General features: G+C 33.7%; 1 protein-coding gene across 4 annotated transcripts in view; it reads left to right on the forward strand.

The window, feature by feature from the left end:
• The window catches only part of NEGR1 (neuronal growth regulator 1), an 886,690-nt gene that overhangs the window by 582,196 nt on the left and 288,445 nt on the right, over window positions 1–16,049 (forward strand). For 2 of the 4 annotated variants that reach the window (XM_003830589.5, XM_034967545.3), the window contains exon 4: window positions 8,193–8,324. The exons of the other annotated variants lie outside the window; for them this stretch is intronic. In XM_003830589.5, the coding sequence (XP_003830637.1) occupies window positions 8,193–8,324 (132 nt within the window). The remainder of the gene's footprint in view (window positions 1–8,192; window positions 8,325–16,049) is intronic. 4 annotated transcript variants of the gene reach the window in all.

The following is a 16,049-nucleotide window of genomic DNA, read 5'->3' on the forward strand; positions in this document are numbered from 1 at the left end:
CTTAGTCATGGGGTCTGCAGGCACTCAAATTCAAACCACTTGGACTGGCAATTCCCCTCTGGCTAGGGCTGGTTTAAATCCTCCTTCTGTGGATGAGCATCAGCTGAGTTTGATCTGGTTTTCCTTTCTGCTCTAACAAGACAGCACTGAGTTTAATGCCTCACAGCTGTTGTGGTCTCCCTCCCCCAGTGTCCAAAGATGCTCTGTGCACCGCACAGCAGCGTCCGGAGAGTTGGGGAAGGGGGTGGCTGGCATTGGTGATTTAGGACTGTTATTTTAAAAATCTCTTCAGTACTTCTTTCAGCAATATGAAGTTAAAACCAGGTACTGTGAGTACTCACCTGAATTTTGGTTCTTATGAAAGTGTTTTTCTTCTGTGTAGGTAGTTATTAACTTGATGTCCTTGTTGGGGGAATGATGCCTGGAGCTTTCTATTCTGCCGTCTTGGTCTGCTCTTGCCTTCTGGCTCCTTCCTTCCTTGCTTCCTTCCTTCCTTTCCTTCCTTCCTTCCTTCCTTCCTTCCTTCCTCTCTTCCTTCCTTCTTTCTTTTTTTCTTTCTCCTTCCTCTCTTTTCTTTTCTTTTCCTTTCTTTCCTTTGCTTTTCTTTTCTCTTCTTTTATTTTATTTTCTTTCTTTTCTTTTTACTGAGTCTCACTCTGTCGCCCAGGCTGGAGTGCAGTGGCGCGGTCTCAGCTCGTTGCAAGCTCTGCCTCCTGGGTTCGCGCCATTCTCCCGCCTCAGCCTCCTGAGTAGCTGGGACTGCAGGCGCCCACCACCACGCCAGGCCTGGCCCATTTCTTAATTGGGTTGTATGTTTTTACTGACTTTCAAAATTTGTTATACATTCTGGACACATGTTCTTTAATATGTGGTTTAAAAATGTTTCCTTCCTTTTATGTAATTAATAGTGTCTTTTCCAAAGCAAAAGTTTTTGTTTTTATAAAATGTTGATGAAATCCACTTATTAGTATATTCTTATATAGTTTTGCTTTCTGTGTAATATCTAAACACCTTTAGCTCAACCCAGAGTCACAAAGATTTTCTTCTTTGTTTCCTTCTAAATCGTATTTATGGTAGTATGAATCACATTTAAGTCAATGATGCATATTGAGTTAATTTATGTATAAAGTATGAGATATAGGTTAGAGTAGATAACCTTGCCTTCATCCTCATATTAGTAAGAAAACATCATTTCATCATTAAGCATGAGGTCAGCTGTTATTTTTCATAGAAGTCTTTGGCAGGTTGAGATAATTCTCCTCAATCCCAATTTTTATGAAAAAAATTAAAATATTGAGTAAATGTTGAATTTTTCAATGAATTATCTGCATGTTAATATACCCATATATTGTTATTGTTGTTAATGTAGTGATTCATATTGTTTAATTTTTTTTTGGTAACACAATCATCTTTTCAACCTTGGAATAAACTGTACTTGATCATGGTGTATTATCATATTAATATATCCCTAGATTGGTATACCAAAAATTTGTTAAGGGATTTTTGTGTCAATGTTCTTAGGAAGTATTATTTTTTCTTTTGATATTTTCTGTCCTGATATTAGGGTAATAATAGTGACATAAAATGAACTGGAGCATTAACCCACTCCATTTTCAGAAAGAATTTGTGTAGGTTTGGTATTATTTATTTCTTAAAGGTTTAATAGAGATATGATCTTGAAGTTTTCTCTGTGAGTGATCTTTTAATTACAAAGTCAATTTCTTGCAATTACATATACTAAATATTCAGATTTTTTACTTTTTCTAAATTAATATATAAATTTCTATTTTTCAAAAAATTTGTACACTTAATCTAAACCTTTAAATTAATTGACAAGTAGTTTGTCTTAATATTAGCTTAATAGCTACTTAATTTTTCTTGGAGGTGTACTATTTTTATCCTTCACTTCTGATAATTGGTAACTTGTGTCATCTCTTTTTGTTCTTTATTAGTCTGGTTAAGATTTATCCATTTTAGTGATCTTTTAAAGAACTAGCTTTTGCTTTCATTGAGTTTTACTGTTGACTATTCATCTTCAATTTTAATAATTTATCATCTTTACTATTTCCATAGCTCTATTTACTTTAGCTTTTATTTGTTCTTTCTTTTCCAACTTCTTAAGGTCAAAGCTTACAAAATTGATTTTAAATCTTGTGTGTGTGTGTGTGTGTGTGTGTGTGTGTGACAGAGAGAGAGAGAGATTCTATTTTCTCTTGGCTTGCATAGTTTTCAACAAGAAGTCTGCAATAGTTCTTATTTCAGTTTAGTGTAAAATGTGTATTTTATCTCTGGTTCCTTTTTAGATTTTCTCTTTTCCTCTGGTTTTTAGCAATTTAATTATGATATTCTTTTGTATGATTTTTATTTCTTCGTCTACTTTTCTTTGACATGATTAACCTCTTATATTTGCTATTTTATTGTATGCATCAAATTCAGAAACCATTCAACCTTTATTTCTTAATATATTTTTTCTGTCCCCTTTATGGGACCCCCAATATTTATATATGACAATATTTTATTATTCCATATATCATCGAGGCTCTGTATTTTTATTTGCTTGTTTGGTTTTTAGTATTTTTCTCTCTCTGCTTCAATTTGGCAATGTTATGTACTCTTGCTCTGCCTTCAAGTTAACAATATTTTTTTCTTTGGTGTTTAATACACTGTTAATTTCTTCCAATTAATAGTTAATTTCATATATTTTGTGTTGCTGTGTAAATAACGTTGTGTCATTTTTTTTCTATCTGCCATTTGTTTCTTCATTACATTTATTTTTTGTAAAGACTTCAACATAATTATAGCCAACTGTATTTAACTTTTTTTCTCTTATTTCCATTTTTTTTTTCATTTCTAGGTCTCTTTCTATTGACTGTTTTTCCACTAGTTATAGTTCAGAGATTTCTGTTTCTTTAAATGTTTAGTCATTTTTAAAATTGGATATTGGACATTATATTGTTAAGTGTTTAGATTTTGTTTTGTTCCCTTAAAGAGTGTTGGATTTTTTTTTAAACAGGCTCCTGTATCACCTGCAAATTATTTTGGTCCATTAAACCTTGTTATTAAGCTTTAAAGGATAGGCCAAAAAGAGTCTTTATTCTGGCTTTTTTCAGCCATACAACTAAGGCATTAGCCCTTTGGAATCTCCATCAGTCTCTGGTGATTATATTCTTGTTGATGAAAGATCAATGTCTCTTTACCTTGTCTGAGCTCTAGATATTGTCTATCTTACAGATGCCCAGTTGTTTGTTTTTTCTTCAGATTTACGGGATTTTTTGCCTATGCAAGTACAGCCTTGTACTCAGCAATGACAAGAAAACACATGTAGATTTCTGTAGCTTTTTGTCTATATGAGCTCCTTCTCTTTAAAACCTGCACCACTACTTCCATCCCCTTGGTCTACCTGAATTCCAATCTCTCTTTCCTTGACAATGCAAGACCACTGGGCTCTAGTTTCCACCTCTGTGAGCTTGATGCCTGAAAATTGCATGAGATTGAAAGCCATGAATATTAATTGTGGAGGTCACTGTGTTTACTTCTCTTCCATTAGAGATCAAAGTTCTGTGCTTCTTACTGTCCAATGTCTGAAAGTGTTTTTTTTTTTTTTAAATAAGTTTTGCTCATTCTTTAGTGGTTTATGACAAGAAGGTAAGTCTGGCCATTGTTCCTAAATATAATAGCAATCTGAATGCCAGAGTTATCTTTTAAAATGTAATATTTAAAAATATGTAATATTTAGAAATGTGATGCTTTAAAATATTCTAATACTTTTTAACTTACATTATTCTAATAATTCCTCAATTTATAATCCAAATTCTTTACATGGAATACAAGGCCTTCTAGGCTATAACTTCTCTTTATAGCTCCAGAGTCACTTCTACCTACTCCTATGAAATTACTGTTCTGGCATAACCAAATGTTCAGAAATCTTCCTTTAAGTTATGACAGTGATATTATGACAGCATAACACCCTATATTTACCCCAAATGTAGTAGTTATCATACTTTATTGAAATTGTCCACTCATACTTTTGTTTCCCAATAAACTTTGAAAGGGAAACAATCTTATTCACTGGTCAGAGGTCTTGTCACGATTAATATCCGTTGAATGAATGTATAAATGGAAGAAAAGGTAGGTAAGAAGGCAGGAAGAAAAGAAACAATTGATTTTGAGTTGATTTAAAAATTTTCCTTCAGTGCTCTCTGCTGGATTATTACAAATATGTAACCAAAAAAATCAAAAGCTTGAGGTTTTTCTTACTAGTTACTTTTATTTGCTTTTGAAACCTGTTAGAATCATTTCAGTAGATGACTTCCATAATTTCATCTACTCATATACCCCCTCTTATTGCTCCATAAACTCCATTATTTCTGTGCTCTAACAACACTTCTCAGACTTACATTACTTGATAGATTTGTGGTATAGTGTCATGAAATTTTTTTTCTTCAAAATGAATGTCTTCATTAAATTTATTTTTCTGAACTTCATTTGTATTATTCAGAGAGATTAATAACTTCAGCAATTTATAAATTATACCACGTGCCTTTCTTTACCTATTGCCTTTGAAAAATATTATAATTAAATTAAAATTTGTATATGCAAGTAGAACTGCAAAATCTAAGGAAAATTGATAGAAAACCATGCAGAATAATGGCTTCCAAAGATGTCCATGCCCTAGTCTGTGGAATATATGAGCATGTTACCTTACATGGTAAAAGACACTTTGCAGATGTGATTAAGGTTAGGAGCTAGAGATGAGGAAATTACTTTAGATTAGGCAGGTGGGCTCAGTTTAATCACATGAATCCTTAAAAGTGAAAGAAGAAAACAGTAGAGTGGTCAGAGAGTTGAGACTGTAGTAGAGGCAGTAGAGATTCAAAGTGGGATAAAGACTTGACCCAACATTTGCTGGTTTGGAAAATGGAGAAAGGGGAATATGAGTCAGGGAATGCTTGTAGCCTCTAAAAGCTGGAAATGGCTGTAAGCTAACAGCCACCAAGAAAATGAAGACTTCACTGCTGCAACAGCAGGAAACTTAATTCTCCCTACAACCTGAAAAACAATGAAACAGATCTCCAGAAAAGAATCCTGAACCTCTGACACATTGATTTTAATCCAGTGAGACGCTGTATTAATTTTATACTGTTGCTATAACCAATTACCACAAACTTAGTGGCTAAAAAGAGCAAAAATTTATTATCCTTCAATTCTGTATGTCAGAAGCTCAGCGCTGGTCTCATCAGACTCAAAGCAAGGTGTTGATAGGCTGTGTCCCTTTTTGGAGGTTATAAAGGATAATTAATTTTTTTTTGTCAGCTGAGGGACATTTTAGTTTCCAGAGGCCACAGCTTTTCTTGGCTCATGCTCTACTTCCTCCATATTCAAAATCAACAATGATTGGTAGAGCCTTTATCATTTTTCATCTCTTTGACTCACTCTTCTATCTACCTCTTCTACTTTTACGAATTCATGCAATTAGTATTGTCCCTCCCAGAACTCTCCTTATCTCAAGGTCCTTAACATTATTCACATCTGCAATGTTCCTATTGTCATATAAGCTAATCACTTTAGTGAATAGGATGTGAATAACTTTGGGGGGCCTATTATTCTGGTTACCATAGGCTTCTGCTGGATTTCTGACCTAAAGAACTATAAGGAAATAAATTTGCATGGTTTTAAGTCAGTAAAGTTGTGGTAATTTGTTATGGCAGCAATAAAATACTAATACAAGTACCAATAGAATTTTTCAGATATTAAATTGACGTGGTTAATTTACTGGTTTTAAGCAGTAAATTTGTGGTAATTTGTTATGGCAGCCATAGACAACTGATATAAGTACAAATAGCATCTTTCAGAGATTAAATTAACATTTATATAGTGCTGTATAGTTCTAAGAATGACACATACATGTTTTAATTTAGTTTAGTGAGCTAAGTAACCATTCACAAATGAGAGAATTAATGTAGTCTGTCAGTCGTATACAAATCAGGCATGTAGGTTTTTAAGTTAGTTCTGGGTTTCATATGTGTCACTGGGCTCGTTAGCAAGATATTTAATCTCTTTAACTATCATAATCTTATTCTATGTAATGGAATTTACCTCATAAGTTTAAGGTTAACTGTAGAATTTAAGAGAGCATATGGTTCCTTACACATAATAATAAAAATTTAAAAAGGTAAATATTTTTATTTATGACATGATCAATCATTGGCTAAACAAAAAAAATTAATCTACCTTCTCTAATGAAATGTCAAATTTTCTGAATTTTCTATTATGTTGTTATATTAGTTTGCTTTCACACTGCTGATAAAGACATACCTGAGACTGAGAAGAAAAAGAGGTTTAATTGGACATATAGTTCCACATGGCTGAGGCTGCCTCAGAAAAATGGTGGGAGGCGAAATGATGGCGGGAAGAGAAAAAAGAGGAGGAAGCAAAAGCAGAAACCCCTGATAAACCCATCAGATCTCATGAGACTTATTCACTATTATAAGACTAGCATGGAAAGACCAGCCCCCATGATTTAATTACCCCCTAGGTCCCTCCCACAGCAAGTGAGAATTCTGGGAGATACAATTCAAGTTGAGATTCGGGTTGGGGCAAAGCCATACCATATTATTCTGCCCCTGACCCCTCCAAATCTCATGTCTTCACATCAGTACCTGATGTAGTATATTAATGTTCCTCATACTTTAATTTATATTTAATACCATCCTTACTCTTTATAATTTAAGTTATATTTTAAAAATTCTTGGAAGTGAAGTGTTTTGGTTTCTTTATATATATTTCAGTAGGTTTTACAGACACATTTAAGCCTAGAGTATCTTCGTTATAATAGTGAAAATAAGACTAAAAGAGCCAACTACCACTTCAGAAGTTTTACATTTCCCTTCTGTACAACTAGGATTAGATAGATAAATGGAAATACGACTTAATCATATATATTCTAAACACTGAAGGTTTCAATTAGCAAACTCATAGTTATCTGGAGGGCAGACCATGCCACAGTTAATAAAGGCCCAGACACAGAAGTGCATGGGGGAACATTGGGGGAAAATTATTGGGATGGACTTTAGATTTGGAGGGCCATAACTAAAATTTATTTTGTTTGTTTCATTAAAATGGAACATTCTTACTAATTCTCCAACTTCTATACCATTACAGTGGTTTTGACAAGATAGAAAGGGGAAGATAGAAATAATATTGACTTTTGAAAACAAACAATTTAATGGAAGCATTGCTTCATTCCATAATTCCCTTTGATACGCACTGGAATGTGATTTTTTTCAAGGCCTGTGCAAAGAGGTAGAAGGGTCTCCTCTCTTGAAATTCACAAAGGCTTATTGTACCTTTGCCACACTTCTGATAATTAGGATCCTGCTCAATGACTCAATGCTTTCAAATAAACAAAAATTCCATTATTAAAAGAAGAAGCCTTTATTTTCTCAAATCTCATTCATTTGGGGGCAGTCTTTCTTCTGTTATTACATCTTTATATTTCTATTCTGCTGCTATTTTTTGTCACATAGAATGTTTTCCCATGCAAATTTAAAAATAAAGATAATTTAGTTTGCTTTTATGAAAACTTAACCCTTAGAGAGTCATAATGATTTTTTCCAAGATTTATTGCGTGAGTTGTATATAGCATGTACACTGTACCTTTCTTGGCAGCATTAATAATTTTGGAAACCAAAATACAGCAATGGTTAAATATATCTCTATACTTTTTTCAAGACATCTGACTTGAATCCTTGAATAAGGGTAGATTTCCCCCAAAAGAAAAGTAACATTTAGTTAGGTTAAGTGTCAAGTTTCTAGCTCACATGATAGAAAAGTCAATATGTACCAAGTCATATTAGTGAATTTCATCTACACTGCTCAGAGGTTGTTGAACTCAATTACAGAAATGTGCAGAGTCTATTTGATGTGTGAAGAGGTTAGGAGACCACAATCAATTAAAAAGAACACATGTATATCCTGTTCTGGGGAAATAGTTGTTATAATATACCTCGTTCTGCTTCTGCTTTTTCTCTGAGTTTTCCTCTGAACATAGAAGAACAAAAGGTTTAATAATTCCCCAGTTTCATTTGTAATTGTTTTGTCAGCAATATCTTGTAGGAAGACATGAAATTGTTGTTTTACTTGAATGAAGCCTCAGGCAGCTACAATTAAACATGCTGTATTCTTTTTTATAGCAAAACCATTTGAAAATGGACAATATTTGGACATTTATGGAATTACAAGGGACCAGGCTGGGGAATATGAATGCAGTGCGGAAAATGATGTGTCATTCCCAGATGTGAGGAAAGTAAAAGTTGTTGTCAACTGTAAGTGTCATCACCTTTTATCAAGATAAGTTCTGAGAAAAGATAAAACACCTTGAAAAATTCTGACTGAAATTTATGTTGCTGTTTTTAAGAGGTTGTCTATTGGTAAAAATCACCTACTAACACTGAAGACGTGTGGATGTTGAAATGTTGGTTAAATTGGTTAATGTAACAACAATTGTCCCAAGTAAACCCACAATAATTCAGTCTGATGTGTGGAGTGAAATGTGTTTAATACTCTCCTAATCCCTGGCATTCTAAACTGTGGTGTCCTTACCTCAAAAGCACTGTAGCCATATGCTGGTGTTTTCCTCATGAGCTTTACCTGAAGTGCACTAACACTAAATTTAAGTGCGTAACTCCCAATCAAGCCTGATGAAAATGAAGTATACTCGTCTGTACTCAAAGAAAAGAGCTGAAGTGTGATGCTTCTGTTAGTTGGGTGACTTATTTCTATTTCATTTGGGAAAAAGAAAGTGAAGAAAGAATTTTTCCATAAGCATTGTTGTTAAGAAGTTAGAATATAAATTGGATACCTGCAGAACCGTCAATGCTAGTATGTTACACACTTTTCCTCAATGCTCCTACCACACTGATATAAGATGATTTTCCAGTAACATCCTATTATATGTCTTATGATCTCAACAGCAATGACTACAATCGTTTTTACTTTTCAAAAATCTCCCCTAAGTCTTTATCTAAAAAATGTTCATACTGTTTAACTTCTTCCAATAAAATACCTTTGGGATAATTGTATTTTACCCAAAGTATTTACAAACTATAGTTTTCATTTTTAAAATTCTACTTACTTGTCTTTCTATATATGGTCCTTGCTAATAATGTGCACGTGGTATTATGCCGCAGATCAGAAGAAATTGTTCCAAATATATCCAGAAATGTTAAAGCTAATCAGCAGTTGTTTCATATTAATATGAGTCTTTCAGTCTCATGGGCCAAAAAATAACTTTCAAAACACTTCTAACAGTTGAGCTGTATACCAGAGCAAATCACTGTCATCAACTAACATTTGTCAGTGACTAATCTATATACTTAGGGTTGAACTGTCTCTATTATACTGCACAAATGTGCATGATACCAAGTCAGGAGGCAGTTTTTGGAGCAGGATTTCTCATGGAGTGTTCTGCAAACAAATTGTAGTAAAATCGCCAAAGAAACTCATTAAAAATGGAAAACTCCTGGGACCCACATCAGCCATGCTGAATCAGAATCCTTGGGGTTGGGAGTGTATGGCCTGGAAACCTGAATTTTAAGAGGTTCCCACTGATTCTCAGGACTCTTATTGCAGAGAGCTACTGCTCATCCCTCTGGAACTCTCTGAAATAAGAGGTAACAAACAAGTAAAAATTCCTGATCATTTATCACTAGCCATACTTTTCTGAATATGTGTATACTGATTTTATTGTTGGAGGGTTGAGGGCTTGGGAAGTGGAGGGGAGGGAAGAGAGACATATTTCTACTAAGGAAAGAATATTTTTAGCAGTGAGCACTAAGAAATGAAAAAGCAGAGTAAAATCTATCAAATAAACAAGGCACCCAGCCCAGCAATCCTCTTAAACTCCAAGACCCAATAGGTCTTTAAAACGATATCTCTGATAGGGATGAAATTGAAAACCCAGCTGCTGTACAGATTTGCATGGAACCTATACTCCATATACAAGCCACAATTGTTCTTCAATTAACACTTTTTATTCTTCTGACTTTAGTTTGTTGCCACTTATTTAATCGGATTCTCTTTTCCCTAGTCAAGCAGGAAATTTAGACCGAGAAAGTCAACTTAAGGAGGCAGAAACTTGAGTAGGGAACTAAATAGATAGAAGAGAGTCTATCCATAAAGCAAAAGAACAGAAACTGGGTAAAAAAGATACCAGGAACGCTGAAGAGTCTACAGCAGTTTCATGGATACAGTGGACAAAGACAAAAGGCAATGTATTACTCATAGCAATAGAAGTAGTCAGAGTGTTGTCATTTTCTTGCATCAGTTCCTTAAGACCCAGTTACTACAAGGTGATAAGATGAGGGCTAGGTGACAACTGTACATAGTGGGTTTATGTCATAGTTGAAGCATCCTGATCTTTAGAAAACTCTTTTTAAAAAAAAATATATAATGGCAGCAAACAAACCTGCCCTTTGCCATAGAGAGGGAAATTATCTTTATTAAACTGGATTGTAAACAAATCTGCCCTTCACTCCATAGGGAGAACTACTTCTTTCTTCCAAGACTGAAAAGATAGGAACAAAAGCTGTCAGTGTCTCTGCTTACAAAGTGTGCAGAAATGTGAAAGACCCATGCAGAATTCTCTTCTAACACAAGATGGGAGCTGGAACATTTGAGGTAGAGCCTGAAGACATTCTGTCAGGCTAACAAAGGTGTTTTAGTGGCTTTGTCAGGGTGTCAGACACTCTAGAATAGGTAGAGAATAAGACTTTGTTAATCACTTTAACTTAAGAGGGAAAACAGTAGGAAAAAGGGAGAAAATTTTAAAACAGTAGGGAAGTGCTTTTTAAATCATGACAGAGGCTACCTTTTTTAAGAATAAATTTCAAGTAGATAAGCACAGTTATAAGTCGACATATTGCTGCAGACATAATATTAACTTGTCTCATATTAAGAAAATAGACCCAACAGGATTTTCAAATGATTTAAACAATCAGTTTTGCCATTTGCTTCTCCCTGAGTCATACCTGTGATAATTCATCCTTTTCCAAATGTTCCATGAAAAACTGTTTAATACTGGTTTTGTTTAGTACTAATTGTGTTTAATACTGATGCCACACATATATAACTGATATCTCAGGTGTGAAGGAGATGTGATTGTGAGTGAGTATGTCTGAAAATGTTTCTTGTTATGAAAGGTTTGCAAAGTGTTAATTTTGTGAACTTGGCCCTTTAAAGTCAAAAATTGAGAGCTACTTCTAGATTTTGCTGAGCTGATTTCCCAGAGGAAATTAGCCAAAGCCTACTGAAAAAAGTTTAGTTTGTCAAAGCCCAAAATTGAGCACAGTGGTCTACGTTACCAGCATGGAATTGCACATCCCCTGATAACCTGAAGATTCCCTAAAGACAGTATCATGCCAGGTTCAAGACGGCCCTTCCTTTCATCTTTATTAATCAATATTGATTGTGCGCATAGAATTACAGTAGCTTCATGAGTTATAATTTGAAGAGAAACTTTGTCCCTTTCCCCAAATGGGGTTCAAGATGAAATATAATACATTTTCATAAGCTCTGGTAGATTCAGTTATGTGGTAAGTCAATTTGAGAAGATTTAGGTTCCCTGACATTTAGAAATGTTTAATGTTTTATTATTTCTCTAATACACCTTCCACGTTCACTATATATAGAAAATATACATATACAATAAATAACATCATACCTGTCACTGTGGATTTCTATTCAATTTAATTACCTAGCACTTTGTTGAGGTAATTGATATAATTGACTATATAATTGACTATACAGATAGAGCTAGTTGGTTGGTTGAATAAATCAGTTCATTTTGAGTTATTCACAGAAAGCCTTACTGTAGATAGAAAGAAATTTTTAAGCATTAATGCAATGGGTTATTTCTAAGTAGGGGGATCTTAGGTGTTTATTCTCCAAGTCCTTATTCGTAACTTTTTCCTTATGTGTTTGTGTATGCATGTATTTCTTGTCCACTTTTTAAAAAATTAAAATAATGAAAAGGGGTCATGAAAATTATCATAATTAAACCTTGTGACACACACAAACACACACACACACACACACACACACACACACACACGAGAAAAAAAAATTGAGACATTTGATTAAGCCAAAGGGAGCTAGTGAATGTAGACTTGGACAGATTCCCCATTTTATTTGCATTCATGTTCTGTTCTTAGCAGAAGCCTTGTGGACACTAGGTTCATAGTTGTTATTGTAAATTACAAAATGAAAGAATGAATGAGTCTCAGCCCATGGATTCAAGTGAATTGAAAAACAAAACAAAAAAACAGGACACAGGAAAAATCTGGTTAGAAAAGGGAAGATCACAGTGAAAATCAAAAAGCTGATTTATTAGAAGTCAAATATAGAATTTGAAAAATTTAGAAAGTGTGATGAATCAAGTAATATAGATTTGTGTAAGAAAGCAGAATCCCAGGGATAAGAAATCAGCAAGGAGTGGAAGACCTACCCCTTTAATATGAAGGTTACTAATAATAGTAAAATGAATGGGGTTCCCTAATCTTGTGACAGAGGCCATCTGTTCTCCACTCCATTTGTATGTATTCTTCCAGTTAAGAGTGCCAGTTTTGGAAATGTGGGCCTTGTGGTCAGATATAATTTACTATAAGTATTAACAGATAACTTACTGGTCCATAATTTACTGGGCCTTTGAAACCTTGGGTGAGGTACTTTACTTCTCTGACTCTCAGTTTTCACTTCTGTAAATTCAGGGCAATAATACCCTATTTATATATATTTGTAAATTTATAAATGTTATAAATATATACATATATGTGAATGTAAGTGAACTGACTCCAGAATGTCAGCTCTATGTGGAAAAGGATTTTGCTGTCCTTTGTACACTGATGTACTGATGTGTTCCTGTTACTTAGAATAGTACCTGGTCCATAAAAAGGTGTCCAAAAATAGCTGTTGAATAAATAAAGGGTTAAACAGTTTAGAGTCCTCCAGGTGAATCATTCTACTAGGCAAAATAGAGAAAAGATATTAGGTTTGCCTCACAATTAATTTTTTTTTCCCCAGGAAAATTAGTAGATGGTGTATTGACTAATATACTTCTAATACTGTTTTTTTCTCCCCAAATATCCAGGTGGATTCAATAAAGATAACCTGAAATTTGCATACTGTTTTTACTCAGAGAGAAGCAGCACTAATTACATTTTTTATAGATAAGAAAATTGAGATGCAGAGATATTAAAACATTTAATAATTGCCCTGATTTTGAAGAACAAAACAGATGTGAGTAAAAAGAGCTGCTAATTGGAAAAAAACAAAGAGCCAACCAGACTAAGGTGAAAAGAGCTCTAGACATTATTTCAATTTTTACTCATGAAAGTCAGATCTAAATATTGACCATTTTATTTGGTATCAGAAATTATTTTGTACACAGGTTTTCAGTAAAATAGAATTGATTAATTCTTCCTATGATCAAATAAATAGGAAAGTCATTTTTGGGTGTGATGTGAAGTAAGCTTTTTATCCAATAAGTTACAGGCACATATTTGTGCATTATTTTGCATCTGCTACATATTCATTTATGCAAATATTCACGTTATCTTCCAATATAACTAGCTCCAAACATGTGGAATTGAATGTTCCAATTAGTATAACTTAGTACAATTATAAGGAAGCTTGAAATGAGAAGCCACTGGGGAGTAAGAGGAGGAGGCTTCTAGGGAAATGACCAGTTTTTTAAAGCTATTCCTAAAGTTTTCTCCAAAGCCTTGGGCAATTTAGGCAATATGTCAAACTTAAGACTAGAAGAAATTGCAGATCACAAATGGCCATCACCTTGAATAAAGGGAAAATCTCGGTGTTCAAAGTTTGAGTAGGGCAAAGGCACTATCATGGGACTAGAAGAAAACAGAGTTATTTGAATTCATAGGCATCACCTTAGTGTTTTATTTCTGGATCCATTTTATGCCCCTAACTTTACTTTTCATTTACTTCATCTTTCATATCTGCTTGTAATTTAGGATACTCTTCTGTATTTTATGTTTCTTTTTAAGCTAATTAACACTTATTTGGAACAACTCAGGGGATAAAAAGGCATATAGTTGTCTTTTAAATAAAGTATTAGTTCCTATAACATCTCTAATGATGATACACTTTGGTACATCTACATTTATATATTCACTTAGTTATTTACTTACTGCTTACTATAAGAGAATCAAGGTGCTACAGCCTGGGCTACTGTTTTTCAAAACTCATTATCCAGGAAAGGAGAAAAATAAAAGAAACCCATAGTTTTAATACAGTGTGACAAGTGCTTTGATAAACCAATCGTAAGGTGCTGTGCAAAGATATAAGATATACACCAAACTCAGCCTTGGGGTTTCACTGAAAGCTTCTAATAGGCCTTAGCCCTGATGGAGTTTAAAGGATTAAATTGAATTCGACAGATTTCTAAAATTAAAAAAAAAAAAAAAGAAAGAAAGATCTTCCAGACAGAAGAAACATCATTTGCTTAGCTTCATAAGAGTTATGGGACAGAATATTGTCTGTTTAGTCAGGGTACAATGGGCTGGGTCAGATCAAGACACCAAACAGAAAAGAAGGTTAAGCATTGTGGAGTGAAGCAGGACTGGATGAGGTGAGAGTTAGTGAATTTCCATAGGCATACTTAGATCCAGTGTTTCATAATGAAAAAAGAATAAATTTGAGATGCTAGAACTGCTCAGAGGTTATCTGAATATTAATCAAATGAATTTAAATACTTTTATAGTTTACATTCACAAAGAATACTTGGAAGATTTCTGTTTTTTTCATGGCAAGAGTAAGAGAAGAGATTAAAACGATAATAGTGAGAACAATGCCAACCAAAAGAGATATGAGGAGCTAAGAAATATGAAGGAAACTTCCTAAAAGTACTGAACATTAAATATTAGAAACATCAATAATCACCCAAAAAATAAGTAAAATACTTCTTTTCTTAATACAACAAAATTGAAAAAAAACTAAGAATTAAACCTTTTTTATTCACCTTGGGACTTTCAAGGTGTAAAAAGTTAACATTTAATTCTGTGATTTCTATAATCCCTCAGTTGAAGTAATACTGTTATTAAACATGCAGTTAAAGAATACATGAATTTTTCTATTGAGGGAGACATAATTGGACCTTTGTTTTAAATGTTAGACATACAGTTCAATTAATGACTAGTGTGCCAAGACTATTTTTACTTAATGAGTCTGATATCCAGTTTAACTGAAGTGTATTCTCCCATGCACTTATCTTTGTTAAGAGGATTTAGTGTTAAGGGTCTATGAGTGATCTTTTGCCTTTTGTTCACGGAACATCAACATGCTTCTGTAGTAATGAAATATGCATATTTTTATTATTTCTCCTTTTCCTAAAAGTGAAAAATAAAACAATTTCTTTCCTTTAATACAGGAGCAAAATGTTTGCTAGATGGGAGCCTGTGTTTATTTTTTTTGTAGTTGTTTTTAGGTTGGCAATCATCACTTCAAAAAATATACATGAAGTAATAGGAATAATAGAGTTTGACTATGAGCTAGCAGTAAGAAAGCAATTTCTAACAGGGTAAAATACTCTGGGTTGAAAATGACTCCACGCCAAACGGAAGAAAAGTGATAAAGTCAAAGTCAGGAAAGAACAAACAACGGCAAATCTCAATCTCTCTCTCTCTCTCTCTCTCTCTCTCTCTCTCTCTCCCTCTCCATATATATGTGGGTATGTGTGTGTGTGTGTGTTATATAACTTATATGTGTGCATTTGTGATGGTGTATTCCTCTAGATTCATGTTCTAATAAGCAGCCAAAGGACCAAACCCTGAAAATCATCGCAGGGTGCATTTTGCTAAATATACTCTTCAAAATGATGTAGAAGTTTCAAACATTACTTTAGTCAGTACAAACATATAGTTTATAACCTGTATTTATCTAAATCCAGCTTTTTCAGCATGTTTCCTAGTGCTTCTAGAAAAAAAAGTTTTGCTTCAGTACATGAAGCAAGATAATTTATGGATTGAATTCTT

This window comes from Pan paniscus, chromosome 1, assembly GCF_029289425.2.
Source record: "Pan paniscus chromosome 1, NHGRI_mPanPan1-v2.0_pri, whole genome shotgun sequence".
Taxonomy (NCBI): Eukaryota; Metazoa; Chordata; class Mammalia; order Primates; family Hominidae; genus Pan; species Pan paniscus.